At 39.9% G+C, this 27,176-nt stretch overlaps 1 protein-coding gene across 7 annotated transcripts in view; it reads left to right on the top strand.

Annotated features, from left to right (window-relative positions):
* The window catches only part of pcdh7b (protocadherin 7b), a 129,181-nt gene that overhangs the window by 633 nt on the left and 101,372 nt on the right, over positions 1–27,176 (top strand). For 6 of the 7 annotated variants that reach the window (XM_087788557.1, XM_087788556.1, XM_087788562.1 and 3 more), the window contains exon 1: positions 1–3,078. This exon is cut by the window's left edge. In XM_087788557.1, coding sequence (XP_087644683.1) covers positions 10–3,078 — 3,069 coding nt within the window. In that variant the 5' untranslated portion in view covers positions 1–9. Of the gene's footprint in view, positions 3,079–23,407; positions 23,939–27,176 lie in introns of those variants that run through there. The other variant, XM_087788561.1, reaches the window with a different exon arrangement.

Here is a 27,176-nt window from a genome sequence, read left to right as displayed (position 1 = left end):
GAAGGGACAATGAGGACTACTGGCACCGTGGACTATTTATACTACTGCATGCTCATTCTGCATCTAATGCATCAGCCAGCAGCCAAGCATGTGCTTCTGTACCGCCTGTCTGAGGAGGGACCGCCGGATGTCAGGGTAGGGAACGTGGCCGGCGACCTGGGCATAGTGGCCGGGTCCGGGGAAGTGACATTCACGCTCGAGTCCGGCTCTGACTTTTTCAAAATCGACAACATCACAGGTGAGCTCACCACCAACGAGCGGAGGATCGACCGTGAAAAGCTCCAACAGTGCCAGATGATATTTGACGAGAATGAGTGCTTTATAGATTTTGAAGTGTCAGTGATCGGACCGGCCCAGAGCTGGGTGGATCTCTTCGAAGGGAAAGTCATCATACTCGATATAAATGATAACACTCCATCATTCCCCTCCCCGGTCCTGACGCTGTCTGTAGAGGAGAACAGACCCATTGGAACCCTTTATCTGCTGCCTACAGCCACTGACAGAGATTTTGGCCGAAATGGAATAGAGAGATATGAGCTCATTCAGGACAACGGTGATAACTCAAGACGCCTGTCAGGGGATTCGTACTCCGGTAAGAGGAGATTTGAAGAGGGCGCGAGTCGGAGCAGTGTCTTTGAACTGCAAGTTGCTGACACCACTGATGGAGAGAAGCAGCCCCAGCTCATCATTAAAGGGGCCCTTGATAGAGAACAGAGAGACTCCTATGAGCTCATGCTGCGTGTGAGAGATGGAGGTGATCCCCCTCGCTCCTCCCAAGCCATCCTGAGAGTCATGATCACCGACGTGAATGACAACAACCCACGATTCGAGAAGAGTGTGTATGAAGCGGATTTACCCGAGAACAGTTCCCCCGGCGCCCCCATACTGCAGCTCAAAGCGGCCGATGCCGACGTGGGGGTCAACGGTCAGATCGAGTATGTGTTTGGGGCGGCAACAGAGTCGGTGAGGAGGCTGCTGAGGTTGGACGAGAGCACAGGCTGGCTGAGTGTTTTGCACCGCATTGACCGTGAAGAAGTGAGCCAACTGAGGTTTACAGTAATGGCCCGTGACCGAGGCCAGCCCCCCAAAATGGACAAGGCCACTGTGGTGTTGAATATCAAAGATGAGAATGACAATGTCCCGGCTATAGAGATCAGGAAAATCGGACGCATATTCTTAAAAGATGGGATTGCCAACGTGGCGGAGGACGTGGTGGTGGATACACCCATCGCCCTGGTGCAGGTGTCAGATCGTGACCAGGGTGAGAATGGCATAGTGACCTGCACCGTGGTCGGTGATGTGCCTTTCCAGCTCAAACCAGCCAGTGAGATGGAAGGAGAGCAGAATAAAAAGAAATATTTCCTGCACACATCTGCGCCACTTGACTATGAAGCCATGCAGGAGTACAACGTGGTCATCGTGGCTGTGGACTCGGGGAGCCCCAGTTTGGCAAGTAATAATTCTCTTCTTGTTAAAGTGGGCGATACAAATGACAACCCACCCATCTTTAGCAACAATGTCGTGGAGGTGTCATTTCCAGAAAACAATGCCCCAGGTGAGCGGGTGACAACGGTCTTAGCAATTGATGCAGATAGCGGGAAGAACGCTGAAATAGCCTATTCCCTCGACCCATCAGTAAATGGGATTTTCTCTATCGATGCAGACAGTGGAGACATCCGAGTAAACACCATCCTGGATAGAGAGCAAACGGAGCGCTACGAATTTAAAGTGATAGCCAAAGATAAGGGACTAAATACACTTCAGGGCTCTGCGACTGTGGTCGTCCTTGTGGCGGACAAAAACGACAATGAACCAAAGTTCATGCAGGATGTGTTTACTTTCTATGTGAGAGAAAACCTTGAACCAAATAGTCCTGTCGGCATGGTTACTGTCATTGACGCGGATAAAGGCCAAAATGCAGATATGAGTCTCTTTATTGAGGAAGAAGAGGAGGTTTTCTCAATAGAAAATGACACCGGGACAATATTTTCCACTCTGTCCTTTGACAGGGAACACAAAACTACTTACACGTTCCGAGTGAAAGCAATTGATGGAGGAGACCCACCCAGATCAGCCACAGCCACTGTTTCTCTCTTCATCGTGGATGAAAACGACAACGCACCCACCGTCACTTTCCCGATCAACAGCTCCTACACACTCCTCCCTCCCTCCAGCAACGTCAGAACTGTTGTAAGAACTGTGATAGCCACCGACACTGACACCGGATTCAACGCCGATCTCAACTACAGCATCATCGGTGGTAACCCTTTTAAACTTTTTGAAATCGATGGAGGCACCGGCGTCATATCCCTGGTCGGGAAGCTGGAGCAGAAGCACATTGGGCTCCACAGACTCGTGATCCAGGTGAACGACAATGGCCAACCCTCTCAGAGCACAACCACGTTGGTCCACGTGTACGTGAACGAGACTCTCTCAAACTCCACAATTGTGGAAGCCCAGGTGGCGAAGAGCCTGAGTACGTCGCTCAACACCAACATTGCCGGTGACCCCAACTATGACCTCAGTAAACAAAGGCTAAGCATCGTGATTGGGGTGGTTTCCGGCATCATGACGGTCATTCTCATCATTCTCGTCGTCGTTATGGCCCGATATTGTCGCCCTAAGAACAAGAACGGCTACGAAGCTGGCAAGAAGGACCATGAAGACTTCTTCACCCCCCAGCAACATGACAAATCCAAAAAGCCCAAGAAAGACAAGAAGAAGCAGAAATCCAAACAACCGCTATACAGCAGCATCGTCACCGTCGAGGCCTCCAAACCGAACGGACAGCGCTATGATGGCGTCAACGAGAAACTGTCAGACAGCCCCGGCATGGGCCGCTATCGCTCGGTCAACGGAGGCCCTGGAAGTCCGGACCTGGCACGGCACTACAAGTCCAGTTCGCCTCTTCCGACAGTTCAGCTTCATCCACAGTCGCCGACAGCTGGTAAAAAGCACCAGGCCGTACAGGACCTGCCCCCTGCCAACACCTTCGTTGGCACCGGAGATAACATTTCCCTTGGATCTGACCACTGCTCCGAGTACAGCAGTCAAACGATCAACAAGTACAACAAACAGGTAAGAAGTCAATTCTCTGTTGGTTTTGTTTCTCCTCACAACACTTAAACATCCTCTGTTTCCTCCCCTTAGCGCTTTGTCTTCCATAATGTGTTTTGACAGGGCCAGTCTCAGTAGTCATGCCGCCTTTATGGTGTTAATGTGTGTCAGGTTAGCAATATTGATCGGTTTTGGTTTGGAGTGCCATTCACATTTTAGAATAAAGGGCAAAAAAAGCAGGTTTAGATTATCTCAGTGAGGGTTTCTGTTACCACTTTTCTTATCACGTCCAACATCTATTTTTGTTTCCTTCCTCTTGTGTGCACGTTGCCTCTCACCCTCCTCAAGTTTGGGTTTCTCTAGTGTCATCGCTTAAAGCTCCACAGAGCAGAGGTGTTGTCAGAACTAATAACCTTGGCAAACATGCGTTAGGGTGTTGCAGACGGTTCACATTTGGGTTCGGTTTGTGGTTATTCTATCACCGGGGAGAAGGTTGGCGGGGTGTGGGTGGGGGGGCTCACTGCGACTCCTGTTAGGTCATGTCAAACCTTGCCCTTCCTTTTAGACAAGGCTACCTTTTTTTTTTTTTTTTCTGCTTCTGGCCAGAGTATAAAAACTAAACAAAAGCTGAGCTAAACGTGTGTTCCATCCAGTACAAACACAGCTTTCTAAGCTTTATGGCTGCAGTTTTATTAGAAACATCTGGCCATGGGGGCACACTAACATTCCTCCCTACTTCAGGGTGTTTCAATTCATTAACCTGGTAATTAAATTAGGCATTTCAGTTTACTACCACCCATTCTGTGGCCAATTCCCATATATTTTACCTCCCGCATAAAAAAAATAATATTCTCTTGTTTACCACCACTATTCTCCTCTTCCTTTTTTATCTCAAAAGCTCATTTGCATCTTGAAGAAAAGAATCCTATTGTTTTACGCGTGCTCTTTGGCAGTATAATTAATTATTGATCTTTTTTTCTTCTTTTTCTTTCCTCTGCGTCAGCATCTACTCCCTTTTTTTCTCTCATAAACCTTCTGGTTTCTTGTCTTCTTTTATTTCCTCCCCCTTCATCAACATATCTAGCCTATAATTGTTTTCCTATCACCACAACTGCGCTCCATGCTTAGCCTCCATTTCTTTCTCTTGTTTTTTTTTCCGAACACATTCAGCAGCTTTAGCTCCCTTTCTTTGGTTTCTTTTTAAAAATCTCCCGTTTTACTTCTTCACACTCCTGGCACTCCGTTTCCCGCCACCCGTCTCTTCGCCCGCTCCGTCTCCGACAGCTTCTAATATGGCATACGTACACTGAGTTGTTTCCCAGAGTGTGAGGAGTGATGTTGCTTTCGGATGTCTCCTGCATAATTAAAAGGGCACTCTATTTGCTGCCGCAGCAGAGGCATGTATTGTGTGTCGCTCTGCTCCACTTATATCATTATTTACTGACTTATTTAATGCTTTTATGGCTTGTGCTTGTTAGAGGAACCTGATAAAGGAGTTATCTTTACTGACCATCTAGAGATACATATTTGTACTCTGGTTTTCTTTTTTCTTTTCTATAGTCTGGCAAGTTTTGGTCAGTGCTGTACATTTGAAGTGTACTTATGGTCCATTTATAGATGCGCTGAAGAATAAGTAGAATAATAAATTCAGATTTTGTTTAAGCGTCTACTGGCATTTGTGAATCTGGCGATTGCATTTGAAGGCATCTGATTTAGATTTTTATTTTCATTGGATTGTATTATTATCTAAAAAAAAGTTTATTTATTTTTAAAGAGTTCACTTGTGGTACATTTATAGCAAATCTTGATATTGTTTGAGAATTTACTAGAACTACTCACTCTAATGTATTTGAAGGCATATTTATTGTATGTTTATTGTTGCATGTAATAAAAATACAATTTATTTTAAGTATTATTTTTGTAAAGTTGCATATAGATGGTGGCTATAAAAATATGTCACAAGAATGTTGTAATAAAAGCACTTTGGATTACCTTAAACGTACAATAAAGTGCAAGAGAGAATTCATTCAAGGAAAAGCTTTCACAGTACTTTAGTCAGAGACTGCATGGGCCAAAACAGTACCATCAACCATGACTACTTAACCATTAGTATTGCATAATGTATGCTGGAGTTCAGCGATGAAAAGCTTGGATACGTGTTCCATCTTTCAGCCTCATTAAGAAGAAGCATTAGCCAGTCAGAGAAAAAAATAAATAATAAGGCGTCATATTGTTACTTGGTTGTTATTGGACTCGATTGCTTTAAGATTACACGTCGAAATGTTCTTCATGACGTAGCAACGCTGTGCGGATGGTTTCCTCCGAGGTAATGTGATAACAGGGTTTATGTGTGTATTGTATATCAGATTGTTAATGGACAAAGAAGATCAGATTTGATCATTGATAAAGCTTTAATTATAGAGTCAAGATTGATCAGATTTCCAAAAATAAAGAAAAAATAATCTGAATTTTTTTCTTTTTAATCCCAAAAAATTCAACAAAAACTAAAGTAATTAAATAATGTTTTTTAAGTCCCAAAAAACTTTAGTCTCTAAAAATGGAAAAGAAAAATGCGGCAAAAATCTCATTCTTTTTCGAGTCAAAAGTCTAGAGAACATAAATAAACAATTTGCCATGAAGTCAAATTCACATCGTAAACCATTAAACAAAATCTATTTTTTTTTTCAATATCAATCCTATTGATTCTCTCTCCACAAGAATTGTCCTCAGTTGATTTTGAGACCCCACTTTTAAAGGTGTAGGTTTATTTCTTTCACCCTCATTTCCTGAAATATGTTCTTTTTTTTCTGTTTTTTTCGGATGTGGTCAGAGTTCCCGTCTAAGCAAATAAAGAGAGCCCTGTGGAGGCTGGAAAGAATGGTGCCTACTGTTTAATAGGGAATGTTGGATCAGGAGCAGACGAGGAGAAGAAAGAAAGTCAGGAAGAATAGCACTGACCATTCACTCTGATCTCAAAGGTGTCAAGTTCCCATGTTTCTCTCTCCACCTAAGCTTATCGCGCAGAACACCAGCTCGGACAGGTAACTAAGCAACTAAAGGGAAGGGCTTATCGGCGAGCACGCCTTTCCTCTGTGGCCCATCAGATATTTAAACATTCATTAGGCTGATACGTAAGAGAAGCAGCAGCAGGAGGAACGACAGACCTGACACATCCTCTGACGATCCCCCTTATTTCCAGTGTTTCCAGCCGTGTGTCGGCACAACACCACGTCCGCTCCGTCTGTTGGTATAAATCTCGGTCTTTACGTTTACAGGCTGAAGAGTAGTGTGCGTGAAGGAACACTTAAATGTATTGCTTTTGGCAGTTATTCCCACCGCACTCTGCCAGAACACAATACGGGCCAAAAAAAACAAAAAAAACAACAACACAGAATCAAATCACTTAGTCCGAAAGAAAACACGTTTTCGTTTCATCTTTTGGATGCAAAGCGTCGCTCGTCACTGGATCACTTTTAACCATCAGTGAGAGACAACAGCTTGTGTTCAGCGCTCTGGTAGCGTGGCCCCTCAAGGCAGAGCGAGCGTCCACACATTTCCAGAAGCGTATCATGACGCCCGCGGGCTGCTGCGGCCCGGCTTAACTGGACACTGCCTCAACTGATGCTTCCCCAGCTGCTCCTGTAGCGCCTCCTGGCTGCTGCCGCTGCCCCGCACCACGATCTAAGGCTAATTTGCGTGAGTCAAACCAGTCTCCTCCCTGCTGCAAGTGCAAAACAGCGCTGATGATATTACCATGCAAATATCAAGTCCCCTGACTGGCGCCTGGAAGTAGACACAGTTGTTGTCCTTCATGCTCATTCATTCAGATCAGGAAAACCAATATGAAAATAGTGTGTTTTGTCGGTTGAAACAAATGAACAACTAGGAAAAAGATACAGCTGACCTAAATTTACCACAACAGATCATCAGTAGTAAATGTGTGTCTTCTTCTGTACTTTGACTGGCAAAGTCAATAACCTTGACCCAATTATTTGAATCTTCAAGCGATAGTTCAACCAAACTTTTCTACTCACCCTTATGTCGACTAAGGGTTGGGATAATGTTCAATGTTTTTCTGGAGCTATAGATTTATATTTTTCTGCTCGTCTGTAACGTCCCTCTTGGATTGAAACCTTGATATTTGGAATTTAATTGAGCAGAAAATGAGTGAAGTTTTAATTTTATTTTGGCGAAATTTCAATTCTTATGTTAGAATATAAGTAAAGTTTTAGCAGTTTTTTATTTAAAATAGTAATTGCAGTTCAAATGCTGTCATTGTCATTTAGCATGAATACACCAGGACACATTTTTTTTAGCAAACAAGGTCTCGTGCAAAACAATATGTGTATTTACCAAACTGTCAATCAGTCTATCTTTATCCTGTTCATCCTCAAATTCCTTTTCTTTAAATTCAGATTAACTCCAAGTAGATGTCCCTGTATAAATTATGCCGTTCATAATCTCTGTTCCTTATCATATCTTAAACACTGAGATTATTATAGGTCAGAATGTCAATTAAAGAATTAATAATGTTTTAGACTTATACAAATCATTCAGTGTTTGACATAATGTTGACGGGCCATATACATACAGGCGGGTTTGACACGAGTAAAATACATAGACAAATATAAGTTAATATTTGTAAGTAAGTTAGTAAGTAATATTTATTTATATAGCGCTTTTCGAGACCAGGGTCACAAAGCGCTTAAACAATCAAAACAATACTCAAAAAAGTACATACTTTAAAAATCAAGATAATACTGAGAACAACACAGGAGTTCGAGAAATTCAAGGAAAAGCCTGAACAAATAGAAACGTCTTAAGATGTTTCTTAAAGGAGTCAGTAGATCCATCAAGCGCAAAGAGAGAGGAAGATCGTTCCAAAGCTTAGGAGCAACAGCCTGAAAAGATTTCTCTCCTCTGGTCCTGAGCCGTGTGCGTGGAACCCTAAGTAGATTTTGATCCACAGACCTCAGAGCATCTTAATTTATCGCAGCAGTATCATTATAGATAAGAGACCATAGTAAAACTAAAGCCTAAAATAAATGAATTATTTGATAAATTAAAACATTGATATAGATGTCAGTCGTCCACACCAGGATAGATATTACCTCGAGTATGTGGACCTCAGTTTTTGGTTGAGCACGCACCTGGAATCCCTTTTTTTTTTTAGCTGTCAGATGATTTTGATCTGTGAGAGCGTCGAGGCAGTCATCGAGCTCAATCAAGTAATTACGTGTTAAGAGGTTCCACATGAGCGTTAAGACCGCCGGCCTTGATGCAGGTCAGCCTATGTTTAGACGCAGTGTCACCACGCGTTGTGTTAACTTTTATTGATGACACCGGAGGTTCTTAGGAACCTTGTTATTTTTATTCCTGCACAAGGGAATAACTGTTCAGGACAGGAAAAGTAGTTCCTCCGCAGCACACCTCAACACATGGTATAATATAATAATAATAAATGACAACATTTAATGTCGCTGTGTGTTTTCGGTTATTAGCAATATTTGTCAACGCGACATTTGACACACCACGTTTCGTCTCATACTAGACTCAACTAGGAAAAAGATACAGCTGACCTAAATTGACCACAACAGATCATGAAGCCCAGAGTAGTAGATGTGTGTCTTCTTCTGTACTTTGACTGGCAAAGTCAATATTTGTCAACGCGACCTTTGACACGCCACGTTTCGTCTCATAACAAAGTGCGTCCACTGTGAGTCCTATAGGGCCCTTCCATAGAGGGCGCTCTTGTTACATTTCCTTTATTTATTATAGTTGTGTGCAAGTGGAATACTATATATCATTTTGACTTTTTTCAACTGACAATTTTTGTTTTAACCCTAACCCTAACCCTACCCTAACCCTAACCCTTATTAAAGTGGTGAAAGAGATCTATCTATCTATTTACCTATCTAAAAATGTGTTCCTCGAACAAGCAGCAGTGACATAATGTGCTTGTTGTTAAGTACCAGAGGTTCTGGATGTCAACAATTATACTTAGAGATAAGACTTCCCATAGAAGTTTGATGAAGGAGGACAAACATTGAGAATCAGGAATGCAGAGATCAAAATCACACTTTGAGTTTGATAAACACGTGTTTCTTGTCGGTCCCGGTCCTGCTCTTATGTGATCGGGTACTCATTTTTTAATTTTTAAAAACTCAAAAAATCCTTTTTTTTTTAATAATTCCAGACTAATTTCGGCTGTTTTTTCTTTTCTATTAATCTCTTCATGGGATTCGTGAGCAAACCAAACGGTTTCCAATATTGTCAATAAGAGTCTAACACTGTCTGTCTAAGAAACACTTTTATCCTTTTTTTTTTTTTAGCGATGAATTCCCGGAGATGGAGAATAAAAGAGGTAAACACCCCTGAAATTGCAGCGGGCAGCACCTTTTCTTGCTGATTTAAATGCATTTTCTCTCAGGCAATTACTAATCTAAGGATTATTCTTACTTGATATGCTGAGAGAGAATGAGAGAAAAAGTCTGTGAGATATTTTGATATTGCTGGTTGTGCAATAAAAACAAGTTGAGGGGAAAAAAAGGTACTTTCTGAGACTTTAAATGTCTACTGAGTGTCCTCTTGTGTTCTCTGCGTTCCATAACTTTGTGCGCATGAAAGTAAATAGAGGCTGATTCATTCCCACCTTCCGTGGCGATAGATATTGAATAATAATGGGAACATAGTGGGTGAGAAGACAATAAGAGAAGAACGACATGCCAGCGTGATTGTTGCTGATTGGAAGTGGCAGCACGAAGCATGCCACTTTCTTGCCGCTCCTTCCAATTTGACGTAATCAGAAATTGAATTTACTTTCTATTCTCCGAAGTGATCACATGTGGGGGAAAAAAAAGCCTTTTTCGTATTTGCAGATTTCCTCTCGCCTTCATCCCCTTCACTCACAGGGAAACTGGCCACGCACAGGCTTAAATGTGTGAGGTTTTTATTGACTTTTCACAAGGCTCAGCAGGTCCATGATATGCTGCCCCTCGTCTTCTTGTTTCTTTCCTCCCAAGCCATCTCACGTAGCGACTCCAGAAGCTCTCTAAATGAGGACATCACTTAAGCTGCACCGTTACACAACCCGGGAGATGAGACGAGCTGGATCGGTCTAAAGCGATGTTTACCACTCGCAGGTAAAAAAAAAAAGAAAAAAGAAATCCGCCTCATCAAACTTGCAGAAGATCAGACGCGAGGCCTTCTTTCTTCCCCTCATCTCCGTCAGAAGGACATCCGGCTCAGATGAATCACTCCTTGTCAGCGGTGCTCACATGGGTCCAGGGTGTCAAGGGAACTGACAGTGGGGTCCCTGGCCCCTTGTCAGTAGGCAGCAATTGAAGCGCCATCTAGTATCAGAAAGGTTGTCACACGTGGCCTTCGTGAAAATGAGCATAAGAGACTATAAATGTCATGCACGTTGCTCTATAATTTACTGTAAATGCCCTGTTTTTTCTTTTGCCGCCTGAGCAAAATACATGGCTGTCGAGTGTAATCGTTTCACTCAAAGGTGATGAAGTGGGAGGAGTCAAGAAGTAGTTTCACAACAAACTATTATGTTTAAAAAATAATAATTGTAATAATTCTTTACTACAAAGTCAACACCTGAGGTCAAGTAGGATCCCAGGCCTGGTGTATACATGGAGTACTATTGGTTTATTACTTGTTGTTTTTTCATTTTGTCTTTTTATTGTATCAGTTTTGGTAACTCTACCAGAACAGTGTCATAACTAAACAAACCCTTCCTTGTGCGTCTATGGGAACAATTATAATAAGGACTATATTAACTAAGTATAATATATACATATTACACATTTTCAGCCGTAAATTCATTGACACACTAGTAAAGTCCTACAGTCTCTGTTAGAAACTGCAATATTTGACATTTTTTCCATCGTAAAACCTCTTTAAATATAGTATTAAAACCTGCATCGTTTGGTTAATCACATGATCATGATCTGATAATGCTGCCGGTTGAAAGTCTGTAACGCTTACGTTGTTGTTGCCTCATGGAGGAGAAATAAGTGCTTATCTGAGATGTTTTGTACTTATACTGGAAATTATAATCATTTTTTATGATTTTTCTGTAAGAAAACTGACTCAAGAATTTTATTTACCGTTAAGTTAAAAAATCCAACTGGAGAATTGTACTATTTTTTTTTCATCATCTTTTAAAAGTGGTATCGGAAAAATGATTATAAATGATCAAGAACGATTATTTAAAATCTAAATTTGATCAGCTAGATCTTATCAGTCAAATGTCACAACTGAAAGACAATAAAGCATTATCTTATCTTAACCCTTGTTTTATCTCAGGGTCAAAGTGTGTTTGTTGTAATCTGATTGAGGTCAATCATGATATTATAACTTTTTACATTCTGCCCCAAAAGAGCCACAAATGGCTCTATTTATTTGTTATACTTCTACGTTATAATTGGTATATATTCCAATAGTTACCTATAATAGGTACATCTTATAAATGATTCATGTCCATGAACTCAGTGGACCTTAAAAAGTTGACATCGTCATAAATGACTATTTTAATTATTTCCTAATTATAACAATATCGGTACTAAGGAAACTACTTCTTGACTCCTCCAACCTTATCACCTATCTGCTCGGCCCTCGGCGACCCAGGGGTCAAATGTTCACGTAGTGGCTGGTGTTGAATTATTCACCGTTGAGACGCTAATGCTAATTTAAAGACATCTTTTCGAACCATTTAACAACTCTTTTAGTTTTGTGGAGAGCAACTTTTGAAACATGAACGTGCTTCTCCGCCTGCAGGAGCCGCGGTGAGCCGAGTCAAATATCCATATTAATGCTCTAGTTTTACGTCCCGAATATGTTGCTCTTTATTAGCGTGTTGCAGTGAGTACTTCTGCGGCAGCCGTGTTTGATAGTTGGTGTTTAAGAAGGATGTAAGTAGGACAGCTTGACTGCTTTTATTAGCCGTGTTTTTGGTGCGGCTCCCACCATGTGGCCCTCAAATGAGATTATATGAGTATGAAACAGGAGGTAGACTGCTCATCGCCCATCCATCAAAGCCTTGGGGGACCGGTGTGTGAAAGTTTGTGCGTGTCTACACAGTCGGTGCACGTGCTGTGTGGCTGTGTGTGTTCTTGTCTGAGGGTGTGAAAGTGATGCTGTAAGATTTTGTTTGAGTTTCCTGTAAAAAAGGAAGGGAGGGAGGGAGGGAGGTGAGGATCGCAGACGTGGGTCTCCACAGTTCAGCCTCTCCATCATCTCACACACCGGGCGCTGTGACGTGCCTGAGAGGGTTTCAATATCCTGTGTGCTTGTGTGTTTACCAGAAGGAATGTGTGTGTTTTTATCATTATTATTTGTACGTGTCATGAACAGCACACATGAGGCCTGGGGTCTTTAAAAAAAAATGAAAAAAATACTTCAACCCATGACGTGCTTAAATCCTCTCAGGATTCAACCCCACTTCCCGAGTCCACCCTTGAGCAAGACACCAGGAGCTCATGTGCCCTACCGAGTCATTTATTTACCGCCGCCTCGACTCCATGGAAACACGTTCAATTTAGACACAGCTGTAATAAATTGTGCACCTTTGCCTGGGAAAAACAACTAAAATATTCATCACAGAAGCTGTTGGTAGCAGAAGAACCTGTACCAATGAAGCTTCACCTGGCAGGCTATTAGCAAGGCCAAATAAATCTTGTCAGCTACCAGAAGACTTTGCCTGCCCGCTGAAGAATGAAGGTCACAGGGCAGCTAGAGTTATGAGCAGACAGAGCAAGGTAGCTGCTATCAAATCAAGGAAATAGGAAGGTCCAGTTAGCCCTTTTTCTCCTTTTATTTCCTTTAGCACTAACAGCAGCACAAGATGGATAGAAACGCCGCCCAGTTTCGGTGTAAATTGGATCCGAGTTCAGAATCATCGGAGGGGTTTGTCGCGCTGCCTCAAAGCCAGGTTCCGTTATCGAAACCAGTTATTTCCACTTCTGGTATCTTTTTTTTTTCAAGCTGAGAAATCTGTCGTTTTAATAATAGCCGGTGTTTGGATCTCTGTTCTCATCCCGATTGTGTTGTGAAATGTGTTGCAAGCTGTGAAAGTCCTCGCGATGAACCCCTTTGTGAGCCTAGAACTTGAGTTTTGTACCATTTTTGAAGGCATTTTAAGGATAGTTTAAGGTGTTGTCTTAACCCCTGCATCATGTTTTTATTTTATATGTATATGTATATATATATTTTATTTTATTTATTTTTTTGGAGGGAAATAGTCTGCACAATACACACTATAAAATACAACAAGGAACAAACACAATACGTAACATCAAGAAAACACACAAATAATGAATAAATAACTTGATTTGTTTTTACTCAACTGACAACCTATTTGTCATTTAAAAAAAAATGATATTAATACAATTATGCTAAATATATATTCCCAAATTAAAATAAAAGTAAAATGTTAAATGATAAAAAGGGTTGAGGGAAACACAATCATATGGAGAGTCCAGAGATTTAAAAACTGTGCCACTTTCCCCCCCGAAAAAAGGTTCTGTGCTACTAAATTCACATGAAGTGAAGGAATCAAAGATATGGAGAATATTTTTTTAGTTTTCGTCTCAAAGTATCTTTGCCAGTAGCTGAACAATAAAGGACAAGAAATAAAACCTGTGCACTGAATTGTAGGTGCACTATTAGCCGAGCAATCTTTTGGCAACAATTGTGACAATAGGGTTTTGGAAAGATGAATCCTGACAAAGACCTTGAACTGAGTGTGTGTCGGGAACCAGTTGAACTTGAATATACGCTTTGAAGAGCTAAATCCCAATATTCATCCTGAATTTCCAGCACAGGTTCATCTTTCGAGGCCTATCTTATTATTATTTTAACCAGATTTAATTTTCTAACTATATCTTTTGTGATGTATACGTTCATGTTCTCTACCAATATGGCAGGATCATACCAGGTCCAATGGTAAAATAGTCACTGCCAGTCAAGTCGATGCACTCATTTTTCAAACAAGGCAGAAACCTCTCAGACCGACCTGCTTGTTGCATTGATTAAAGCACAGCCAGCTATCGGTATTTGCATCAGTGATCGGGCCATCATTCAAACGCAGATGTCATTAAGCAGGTTTAAACATATGCCGATCAATATATTTGACTTCAGAACATCAAGAAAAATCCTTTTTAAAAGTACTATTTAATTGTCACCTGTAGATCTTGGCATGCTGTTTGCAATTCTTGCTCTTTTCTGGGTATTTAATAATAAGAAAAATGTCTTCAAGTAGACGTCCCCAAATAAAAAAGAAGGTCAAGACCAGAATGACCAATATTTTATTTTATATTATGTACCTTACGACAATATTGAACCTTTTTTAATATCAAATGCATACCTTTATTACACAATTTTCTTCAGTGGAAGTGATTTATTTAAGACAAATATGTGTTTTCTGGGATGAATATATGGCCCTATATTCCTGTTTATTAAAGTTTATATAGTCTAAGACACATTCTGTGTATCCTGGCTCAGAGGACTGCAATATAAGCTATATGGCATGAGCGTAGGTCAGACAAATTCTACTGTGGATTGAGGAGCTCCAGACATTTAATATGGTTTCTGTATTGATTTGAAACACCTTGCCCTATAGCCTGTTTATTATCTGGCTTTGGTTTCACTGACAGTATCTGAGGAGAGGGAGTCGTCCGTTTCTTATATTTCCTTTCTTGTCCTCGTCTTAGGATAAACAAACATCAAATGAATCTTGTCTTGGACATATAATTTTTTTTTCTTTGTCTTAATGGAAAGGAAACAGGAGATGTGATCAAACGTAAGAGGTCTGCTTCCTTATATAGCCTGCTGTGGTTTAGAGAAACCTCTGGGATACTAAAGTAATTTCTTAATCATAGACTGAAGCCAGTGGTCAGGACTGCCTTTAGGGGGGGGGGCGCAGAGGCGATAGGAATTTTAACACTGTTGTTGCCATTCGCTTCTGCTCGATGGCGTCTGGGATTGGGGGTAAGGCACCGTTATCAATCATTCTGACATGTCCGTGGGTGGAAAAATGATTAGAATAATGGTAAACAATGCTGCTTACACACACGTAGGTTTTTCATATTTGAGTTATATTTAAGTGAATAATATGCACTCAAGTTCATCACCATTAAGCTTTCTATTAGGTTGAGTTATTACAGGTTTACATCACTTTTTACTTTCAATTGCCTCTTGGTTTAAAAACGGAAGAAAGATGATCATTTTTTTGAATATTTCGTCAAACTGTAGGCAATTGTGAGCCTCCAGGTATCAGGTATCAGGTATCGGTCCGATCCAGCTTCTCGAAGTATGATCGTGTTTCGGTGAAAAAGGTTTTACTACAAAAGTGTTTTTGTGTTTACTTTAAGAGCCTGGTACATGCAGGGCCGTTGATAGTTTATTGTTACACAAGTCATCTTCTCTGTTTCTTTGAAGCTTATAGAAAACTTAACATGAAAACACCTCTTTTTTTAAAAATAAATACCACTTTTGTAGTTACATATGTGGTATTCTTTATTTAATGCATGAACATGCAGCTTGGGTATCCGTATTGGGACGATAAAAGTCGGATCGATGGATCTCTAGTTTTGTCTACACGTTGTAAACACATTGATATTTACTTTTGTCCAAAGTCCTCCAAAACAAAGACAAGATGCACTGCTAACAATTATCATCCATCGCTCATCAACTGACAATTCAGTTGTTTTTTTCTAAATGGAACATTAACTTTTTTTTCCTGTAAAATTGTGTTTTTTTTAAAAAATATATTGCCTTTCAAAGTACATCTCAACAATTTGGTTTGGTGAAGAAAAAGGCTGGTCAGTCGTAGAGTGCTCACAAAACCCAGCACAAAACCCAATAATAGTGGTTTCAACATCGAGCTCGGGGCTGTGGGACAACATCAAAGAAGTTACCATATACAGCTTGTCAAACCGTGAGGACCTGAAAATAAAGAGGAAGGACATGTATACAATCCCGTCCTTCCATTACGAGGCTTCAAGCACTTGTGTTTTATGATTCCAAAATGTTGCCTCGTTAAACAAGTCCGGAGCGAGCGAGCAACTAGACGGGAAAATAGAAGTGACAGAAAGGAAAGCATGTTATGAATTGATGACGTTAATGGAGCTCATAGTGCCTTTGACAAGCGACTAAGTACCCACATGGGTGACTTTTACAAGTGTGCTGTGGAGATCCCCAGCTGGCCTTAAAGGGTAGACAGTAACTTTCTGTTTAATCATCATCAGAATTCTGCTGGTGCCGCCGCAAATGTTTGAGCGGCGCAGATTACATTCCCCCCGTGAAGCTAATTGCGGACGATCGTTTGATGTCGATGCAAATGTGCTTAACGTGCAAACCCGTCTTTCCTCACTTTCCTTGCTGTGCACATTTGAAAGATTTACGTCAGGCTGTCTTTGTGTGTGTAGGCTTTTGAGTCTGTGTGAATACACGTTGGTTTGCCAAGGCAGTCGCTTCTCTTCGGTGGATTGGGAACATGACATGACAATCAGAGAGCTTGTAATTTGTGTTTCAAACGCCAGCGTGATTTTGTCAGAACACAACGGTGAGAGTTACCACTTTACTGTCTGCGACATACTGTGCTTGAATTCACATTGTTACTATGGCAATAGACTTCTGCTTATGCATGACACAGACAAATGGGACTCGATAAACGATGAATATATACAACAGAAAATGCAATTTACAACAATTTCAAAACAACACAAAGTTCTATGACGTATTAGTCCATCTATTATTCCTTGACTTTCTAACAAATGTAGAAAACGATCTGCTTTTTCCAGGGTCAAACAGTATTTAAAAAAATTGGGAGGAGATTTTTTTTATGGTGTGTTTTATGCAGTAAAGAATCCTGTCCTGCTCAATGGACTGTGGGTGTTTGACACAGATTTGATGGGACACTTTAAACAGTGGCACAGTGTAAGAGATATGCTTATTTAGATCCGCCATTGTTCACTTAATTGTTCATGAACTGGTCATCTTTGCAGAGATTTGGGCTGGATCTCAAAATATTAAAATACCTGTGCCATTACTGATACCTTCACTTGAATAATGGTTCCTAAACGATATTCTTTTCAATACAAATGTCATTAGATTAGTTATAACAACAATAACATAACATTACACATTTTTTTTGTTTTTCGGCTTTGGTAAACTTAGACTTTATGTTTTCCTACAGTAAAAACATTTTTTTAAATATATTTTCCAGGGCTAAAACTGAAAAGTGAAAAATGAATCTGATGTTGACCTAATTTTGCAAAAAATGCAAATATGGTTCAGCTTCTTAGTTTTACCAAAGTCTTACGAAAACATGTACATATAAAATTGTTTCGTGGTCAGTAAGCACAACTAAAGGTAATACATAGGTTGCACCAGATTATAAGGAACACTTTAGATTTTTGAAAATTAAAGGATTTCAGAAGTGCCTTTTAGTCAAAAAAGATATAGTAGATCAAAGTGGGTAAAAAAGGGTTAGTTATTTACAGTTTTAAGTGCAGTACAAAAGTAAATATAACTTGTAATTTTGCTTCGTTTGGTGACGTCTCCTAAAGAACTCGTTGTTATTTTAGGTTTTTCAAAAGCACAGAGGCAAACAATCAACACAGGATTACGTTCTCAAACTAGTTCGACAGGAAATGGAATGTGTGCGTAAATGTGATGTCATTGAAAAATTGGTTTGTTGCCTCAAACGTGTCGTCACTGTAGCAAAATTCAATAGAACTATGTTTAGGCAAAACAAACACACTTTCTTTCCAAACATGTTTTAACCCCTTTCTGTGTCTCTTAAGGTTTACCTTGAATAAATATTATTGAATAAAGTAAGAAGATTATCTTCTGCAAAGATTTCACTGTAGTGCTCAGAAGCCGAACCTCTAAAACCTGCGAACTTGGGAAAATGTGGAACCTTCTGTGGCTGCTTATTTTGATGACTAGTTCCAGCCCCTCTGGAGGCTTTGTGTCAGAGCTCAAAATGAACACTGTGGGCAGTTAATGGTGTGTTCCTACCAATGTGTGTCTGGACACGTGCATGTGTGTGTTTGCATGTGCCAACAGTTTTCAGAAAACAACACTATTTTTTATCATTCCACCACAGTAGGTGGAAAAAAAAATAGTGTGAATGGGTGTATAATAGACAGATCCGCCCGAGGCAGAAGTGTTGTGACATTGTGTAAGAAGAGAAAAAGTAATTGCTGCCTGTTCGCAGTGGCCGATACTATATTTACCTTCATGCATATTGTGATTTCTCATATGCTGTCAGATATAGGTGCAAAATGCAAAAGGCTCACTCCGTCAGTCGTTCTGCGTTGTTGATCAGGGAGTGATGTATTACGGCGAGCGAACGGGTGCCACTTCCTCGCCAGTTTGCGTCAACGCGATGACAACAATAGCAACAGCGCTATCCGAGAAAGAAGGGAGAAGTGACAGTTTTGAAAAATTGGCAAACGCCGTTTGCTGGAAGGCTTCCTCTGAGCCGCCGATACCTTCGTAATCACGTGTGAACGCAGAGGCGTGTGAATGAAAAATGGCAGCCATGTTGCTTCTGTCATGTATGCACCTCTCTTTCATTTCCTTATTCTCGCCCCCCCCCCCCCGCTGTCTTTGTTTCTATTTTCCCTCTCAGCTTCCCATCAGCTCTTCATCGGACCCTCTGTTTTCTCGCACTGCTTTCCTCCCCCTCTCCGCTGTTCCTTACAGCTAAGCAGACAAGTATATTTAAGGCTTAGAATCCACAAAACCCGTCGTAGGTGTGTTTGCTTTTGTTACGTTCCCAAATCGTTGTGTTTGGTGCCACATTGTGAGCCGTTGATCCTCGTGCAGCCACTGCCCATCTGTGGTGGGTTACATGTGGTACGAGGCCAAGCTCGGACGGATATCCACCATCCCGTCAGCTGTGAGCTTCCAGCGCTGATGCTCGACAGATATTCCGGGGATTCCAGCCACGATCATTGACACGAGCTGATAAAATCCATGACGCCCCTTTTAACACTGTTTCCATGGACGCAACACTGCATTTACTCAAGAAAATGTGTTTTTGTTGTTGTTGTTTTTTGTTATTCTGGACCAGCACTCGGTTTTTCTAGCAGTGGCACGATTACAAAAACAGTCCCAGTGTGATCCCTCCTGCACAACATCTGTCCCCAGATTGCTTAACCCTTCCTAATTACATCCTGTTTATCTCAATATTGCAACGAGTAATTATTAGGCGTCTGAGGCAAGTTTTTAATCTCTTACGGTGCACTGTGGCTGTTGAACCAGCATAAGAAACTAAATAATCCATAGAAAAACAAGTCGTTTTCTCCAGAACCACCCGAATATCTTAAAGTGCTTAGCCTTTAATTAATTTGTGGTTAGACCCTTGCAAAAGCTGAAAAAAAGGGAGTGGATAAAAAAAAATGCTGAGGTAAGCCTAACGTGCACGTTTAATGTTTATTCAGTTGTTCTGCTGGAATTCAGATGGTGTAGCGGGTGTGAGTTGTTAAATTTGGAAGCACTACGTTTGCACTTTGTCTGGGAACCATCAGGTTTCAAACCAAAGTCTATTTCTAATAGTTTTAACAAGCTTGTCCGCCCAGATCTGCACTCAAAATATTCTGCTGGCAATCCTTTTTAGGGTATTTAACCCTGAAATTGAGGCTATCTAAGAAAACCAGTCGGGAGAAAGTATTGTGAATAGTGGTAATTGTGAATGTGAAATATTGATTTCAACTACTTGAACAGCTTACAGTAAAAAAGCCAGCATTGTAGTGCAGCCTTTCAGGCCTTCTTTTTAATCTACTTCACGCTTTCTTTAGACCTTAACTCAAGTCAAGAGGCTTTTAGAGACGCTGACCGATAGTGTTTTAAACCTTATTGGTGCTTTCAGTCACATTGTGCTGATTTGCCCTACTTTTCTTTCAGCCTCACACATCTTTTGAACAATTCCCATTGATTTATTTTCCTTCACTTTTCATCGTCTACCACTGTCAGTGTATTTGTTCAGTCCAAAATAAGGTTTTGGTTTCTTTAGTATCATAGGTTATAATGGTGATGGATATTGTTTCAGCGACAGCAAACGAATTAACTGACATTTTCAACGTTAGATTAGTGTCCTAGCATCACTGTGTGTATCTCTGTAAACTTTTTATATTAAAGTGACGTTCAGGCTGTTTGTTCAGGTAGTTTTTCTGGAGTTATTTTGGTGTTTTTTGTGTGACGATTTTCACATTGAATCATCACAACCTTCTTGAATACTTCTTGAGCAAATTCTCACACACAACTGCAGCGACTCGGTCACTGATATCCTCGCGCACACACTTTCAGAATTATCCTGGGCGAACCTGATTCAATTAATATGAGGTGAGGAGCGAAGAGATTAGGGTCACATTTGCCAGTCCAAATGGAGATGCTTCCTCTGAGACTCTCTAATTTTGGCAGTTCCTGGGTCATTGTTATAACTGAGTACAGTACTGCTCCAGAGACTATCGTTGATTTTCAGTACTTTTATTACGTAGGTTTTTGGTGGAAGAAGGGCACACGGCTTTAAGATAGATACGATGTTTGGCTCTCATACACTTTTATAGAAAACAAGCAAACATTTTTGAGGTTTTTTTTTTCACCATGTATCCTCAGAAACCCTTTGGTAAAGCCACAAGTGCAGCTCCTTCTAAAATAGGCGTTTATAGCATGAACAATATTAGCTATGGATTTCAAGTAATTGAACATTCTCACAACGGCTGAGTCTCCAATCAAGCTACAATAGATGCGCAGTGGAATCAATGGTGGATAAACATCAGGCCTTCCTGTTTAAAAGTTATCCAAACAAGCGGCAAAATCGAATCACTAATGGAAGGAACACCTGACACTCCAATAGATCCCTTCACTCCGGCGATGTCTAGACAAGCGTTTCTGACGGCCATGTCTGGGTTTTAGCAATGGAATAAAAACATAATATTGGTATCGATGCAGCTGTGAGTTCTGGCTTTGACTTTGGAAGTATCACTTAGCTTTGTTTGCGTTCAGTGGCCGTTGTAACCAGCATTATTTTGGTTTGTTTTTCTCCACGTTTTCTGACTCGACTAAAAGTCTCGGGCCCGTCTACTGTCGTTTTTGTAAAGCTTGCCACAGGGCACGACAGCCGTGACTGAGAATATGTCTTTAATGAAATACAGATTTAAACATAAGATAAGTCTGGGTTGAGAAACTACTATTTGTTAGATGTTCTTGAGTGTTTTGTTCAGACGAAACGTCTTTGAAAGACTTCCAATATCCGTTTTCTTTGACCGACTGTTTTCAATCGCACAGACATGGGCCACAACTGTGTGAGGGTGTGCGTCAGTGTGCGCGCATTGTGTTGTGTGTACTAAAAGGATTATGAGTTTCCTCTCATGAACACGGCCACTATTATTCATAAATCAATGCAAGGATAACTTGTCTTTATCAGACATTGTTTGAAGTGAAGTAAGTTTGGATTCGACACGCGGCTCTGAATCGACTTGCGTGAGAGGCTTCCTTCCCCTCGGGCGAGAGAGGGAAGGCGGCGAGAAGGGTTCACCGACGAAAAAAGAAAACGGGTTTCTCTCGTTTTCAGATTCCGTGCGGCGATCACCAATTACATCAGAGAGAGACATATTGCAAATAGGAATGCACTTGTTATTACCAGGAAACAATCTTTTTTTAACTGCTTACTCGAGTCTGGATTTATTCTGGCTCGATGCACCAAACACCTCCATATAATCCCATGATTGGTGCCAGGTTAAAGAGTGATGCCGGATTGTTCCGAGGCAACAAGTGCCTTTAGATGCCTCGTTTCCCCGTCAGCTGATGACTCAATTCTCCACTCAGATGCTCAGGGCAGGTTATTATTTCAACAGTTGCAGTCCAATTACACTGAATGCTACACTGCTAAACTGCATTCTTCTTCTTTGAAAGGGCACACCGGTAGAAAATAATTGTGTGTAGCGCTTTAGAGGCTTATTTTGCAATCAATTATTTTTTCATGATCCACTGCTATGGTACTAGTTTTCTGTAGAGAGATAAACAGTAATTATCTTCTATTTCTCTATAATTTATATATATATATATATATATGTATACATACGTGTGTGTGTGTGTGTGTGTGTGTGTGTGTGTGTGTGTGTGTGTGTGTGTGTGTGTGTGTGTGTGTGTGTGACTGGAATAACCAGGATTTTTATTGTTTTTTTTCTAACACAAATATTTGTAACTGTACAGAGGGTGATCTGCAAATATGCATTGGTTGCAAGTGTGTTTTGATATCCACAAATGTAAAAAATCATGTTTGTAACTTGTGTTTTTGCATTAACAAAACAATTGTAGTTGTAAATATATCATTCACAAAACAAACAAAACATATTTATAAAACTTAAAATTCTGTGTGTGAAACTACATTTACATGTGGATCAGAATCCAACATTTTTAATCTTTACAAATCTCAGGTTTTGCAGATTTTGAGCTACGATTGCATAAGAGTAAACAAGACTTGTACATGGAGAATCATCCTGATTGCTGATTCACATGTAAATGTAGTTTCACACACAGAATGTCAAGTTTTACAAATGTATTTTTTTGTTTTGGAAATTAAAACGATATATTGACAACTACAAATGTTGTGTAAATACAAAAATACAAGTTAGAAATGCAAATTTTACATTGGTGGAAATCACAAAACACGTGAAACTGTTGAAAGTTTGCAGATCAGCCTGTGTGCATGTACAAATATTAGTGAGACAAAAATAACTACATAGATTTGGTGTTTTTAGTCTTAGTATTACCCAAAGGCCAAAAAGGAAAAACAGAATTGTGCGGTAAATATTCTTCTTTTAGCCTTTAGCAGCTACTGAATCTTCCCCAATCGGCCCAAAAAATTTGGCTAGTTCCATTTTTTTCCATTTGTGAAAGGGATATATATATATATATATATATATATATATATATATATATGTATATATATATATATATATATATATATATATATATACATAGGGATATAGGAACACACACTTTTCACCTAAAATAACTAACTGAACTAACTAAAAGATCATTTTAGCTACTTAGTACTTTTTTCCTTTTTTGACTTGTGGTTGGAAAGATACAGTTTCAGGTTGAAGGGCAGATTAAAAAAAACACATTTTTACAATTAAACACCATCTTGAGGCCATAAACAAAAGGACGTGCACAAGTCTCCCCAAGAGTGTGTGGTATGTTGTTGTCGTGGTTAGTCAGCAGCAGCACGTGTTAATGATGGTATTCAACTGTGCGACTGTTGTAAATTGTTGCGGTTTGTTGAGATACCTACCGTCTTCTTCTCTGGTATGTCTTGCAGGTGGTGCAGTCAATTCTATTCCTCTCATTGGAGCAACAAGGTCACAACACTCGGCAAAGTAATTAGACCTCATGGCTGCGGTTTTTCTTGGAAAAAGAAAAAAAAAAAAAAACTGGAGGGTTGCTCATATTTGTGTCTTTAAATGCTAGAGACTTTTCGAGCTTTTAAAAGAATACGAGTGATGGACGAGTTAAGAAAACATCTTGAGCAGTTCCACACATGGACACAAACACCAGATACTTGGCGAGGACACCACCCGGGAATGTTTTTTTGCACACATGTTTTTTCTTTCTTGCATCAAGCTTTCCAGTAAATGTAACAATTCAGTGACGAACGTGATTCTTGAGAATTTCTTGAGATATTTTGCCGTCCATTTAAAAAAAAAAAAAGAAAATGTCTCACACGCCTTTGCACATTTAGTATCTTTGACCTGTGAATCATCATGTAAGAAAGTCACTCACGCCAAGTCATGACCTTGTGAATGGACAAACAAGTTTTAAAGAAAACATGAAAATAAAAGGTGTAAACCATGATTGGTGCTTCGTCTCTCTTCGTTTTCCTAGATGAGCTACATGAGAGTTGAACCTTTTAAACTGTCATCCACATGATGTCATGATTTACACTGTTTTTCATTTCATCATCTTTTTTTTTCATTCAATTATTTGCTTCTGTTTTTTCTGTTTGATCGTCTTTAAAAATAAAGTCAAAATTGTTTCAACCATTCATTCATGTATTCATTCATCTTCACCTGCCTGTGGGAAAGAGAAACGTCAGGACGGGATCCAAAATGTTCCTGAGCCAGCTTGATCTTCCAGTTCAAGTATTTTAAGAGGAAACCTCTCCCCTCCTAGGCCTGCCCCGTGACCTCCTCTGTTCTGGATCTCCCCGAAAAATACCTGGAAAAGATGGACTTATATCTTATATCCCATGTATCTTAGCAGGACTCGGGAATGCTGCTCTACGCAGAGTCTTGTGTGGATGATGTAGCTGTTTCAGGTCGATAACAGAATCCTCTTCTGCTCTGTTTATTAAGATTAAATGAAATTCAAATCACTTCAAACTTTCATTTCTAAGTTGGACACGTCTTATTTAGGTTCACTAATGACTTCAGAGATCAATATTTTTAGACCTCATCAAGATAGATGTCAAGATTTAAGATATATTTATATCCAACAATCAGACTCAACTATCTCTGAGAATTACAGCATCTTTTTGTAGGAATTAAGATTTTATTTTAATTTAATTTGTAACGTTAGACACTTTAATCGACTGAATGTGGCTGATGGTTGAATTACGTTGAGCCTTTTACAGAACCAATCATTTAATACTGTTTAAAAACAAGACTAGCTTGTTTTGCAGGATCTGACAACAAATACAGAGATGATGAATATATGAATGCCAATCAAAACTGGGTGAACTGGATGAAAAGGAGACGGCAGCCAATCAGTGCCTGAACTGGTTTCACTTGATAAGATGAACGTGAAGATAAAGATTTTCCTTCTTTAGATTTGACTTGAATTCAGTATATATTTGTCCTTGAAAATCCACCTGTATTTGCTGTAGGATCCATTGCAAGTCTCTCGAAGCTCGTCCACAAACACAGTTGAATCTATTCGAGGAATTCACTCTAACTCGCAACAATAATAAAGTGTTTTCTTTCCGGCTCATATCGTCATGTCCTTGAGGCCGGCGTGACACTACCTGTCTGTATTCCAGGAGTTATCCCACGCTACAAGGAGAAGTTGTGTTTGCAGTCATAATTCAGTTCATGTCTGGGGCTCGGAGGAGCTCACATTTTTAGACCTCTGGATCATTAATATGCCTCTGGCAGAGCACTCCTAATGTGAGCTGTTTCTTGTCTTACACGTTGCTCAACATCAATTTGGCACGGCGCAGTCGGATCACCTCAGAAACGTCCAAATAAGGTGTTTTTCACTCATTCCTGTTTTCTTTTTTCCAGCTCCCGTCTTGCTTTACAGCCGTTTATCTAAATCAGTGAGCTCCATTAAAACACAGCCAAAGAAGGAGCGTCGAGTTTAGAAATAAATGTTTGAACCTCTTTTAGGACGCGGTTCTGGCAAATTTCATTTTCCGGAACTTGATTTTGTTTTATGTGAGCACGAGGTTGATGTTTTTTTTTTAGTCTCACCATGGGATTTGAAAATCATCGTCACTGTTTCAAAACAAACAAACTTCTATGGAAAGAACAAATTGTTCTGATAAGAAATACGATACGCTCTTGTCTAATTTCTATTCCTGTGACTGTGGTAGTTTGTTACAATTACACAAGCAAGAGAAGGCGGTAAAAATATTATTGAAGCAGGAAAAGCAGAATTAGTAATTCTCTTCAATTGCTAATCATCAAACATTATAACTTTTAAATAAATATTATAGTAGGGAAACGTATAAGAATACACTCCCTCCTCAATTGGGGTTAATAACGTAGCTATACGGAGGTGTTTCCGAGCCAGAGTGAAGATGTAATTGCGCCCCCTGCTTGTGGTATTCTACGTAAGAAACTTGAAAATGGCCAAACCTCTCAAATATGAGCCATGAAGAAACAACTCTATCAAAAACTAAGCTTCATTATCACTGAGAGAAATCGAAGGTAACAAACAAAATGAGTGCGAAACCTAAACATAAACTAGAACTTTTAAGCATTTTTTGAGTTCGAATCTTTAATTTTATTATTAATATTATTATTATTATTATTATTATATACCATAATACAAACAGATTTTGTTGCAGCAAACCTTTATTAAATGGAAAATAGAGTAACTGATGTTGAGGTTGCAGAAAATGCAGACAAAAAAAACCCAAAACATATTTTGATAATAACACTAATAGAACCATATTTCAATGATATACAGTGTTTTTTTAAGAAGCACATTGACCTGGTATTGATCATTTCAAGAATCCATTATACATGAGTTTAGCTGTTCCTAGGATTTAAATATTGGGCTTGATTTTAAAATAAACTTATTCGCTGCTGTGAAAAGTCTGTTGATGTTAAAGTGTAAAACAGATTCTGATGTTGTGTTTGACATGTGCGGGTATTGATCAGGAAACATAGGAGGTGAACTAGTGTCAAAACCAACTCATTATTGGCGCTTCTGCTCATCTGGAACTCAAGTGCATTTGTGATTGACAGGGATGGTGAGAGTGGGAGGAAATGAGAGTTAATGAACGACTGGGTAAAGGGAGAAAAGAAGCAGTACAAAGCACGACACAGTTTGCATGAATGATAACAACGTGCACCCCCGCACACACGGAACTGCCATTGGCAGCAGAACTAACCTGCAGATGAATGCTTGAGACTTTTGCTTGGGTTGATGTTGCATGCATTAACACTCACCACACTTACTGAATTGCAAATGTCTTCAATGGCATGTTTCCGCTTCAGTGGATTATTTTGAATTAGTTGTACATTCCTCTGTGTTGAGAAAGCTGAACATGACTACCGCCTCGGATATAAGCTCTTTTTTTTTTTTAAATCTGCATGTGGACTGTCGGATGGTTGCCATACATCAACGTAAATCCACCTTTACATTGATATGGTGACGTGTAAAAAGTCCAGTGTTTAAGATGAGGAACAGAGAATATGGATGTCAACGATATGAGTAAATCTAGAATTTGTTTTGAGGAAGGAGAACGAACAACATGAATTGAGCCTCAAGGAATCAAAGCAAATATCAAGAATCCTCCTTCCTGTTGGCTAAATTTAAAATTGTTTTGGCCGCTATTAGATATTAACTAGAAAAAGTTGCTG

The sequence above is a fragment of the Callionymus lyra genome, chromosome 4 (assembly GCF_982586985.1).
Source record: "Callionymus lyra chromosome 4, fCalLyr1.hap1.1, whole genome shotgun sequence".
Taxonomy (NCBI): Eukaryota; Metazoa; Chordata; class Actinopteri; order Syngnathiformes; family Callionymidae; genus Callionymus; species Callionymus lyra.
The sequence above is the reverse complement of the archived record's forward strand: the minus strand, read 5'-3'. Positions and strand labels throughout refer to the sequence as shown.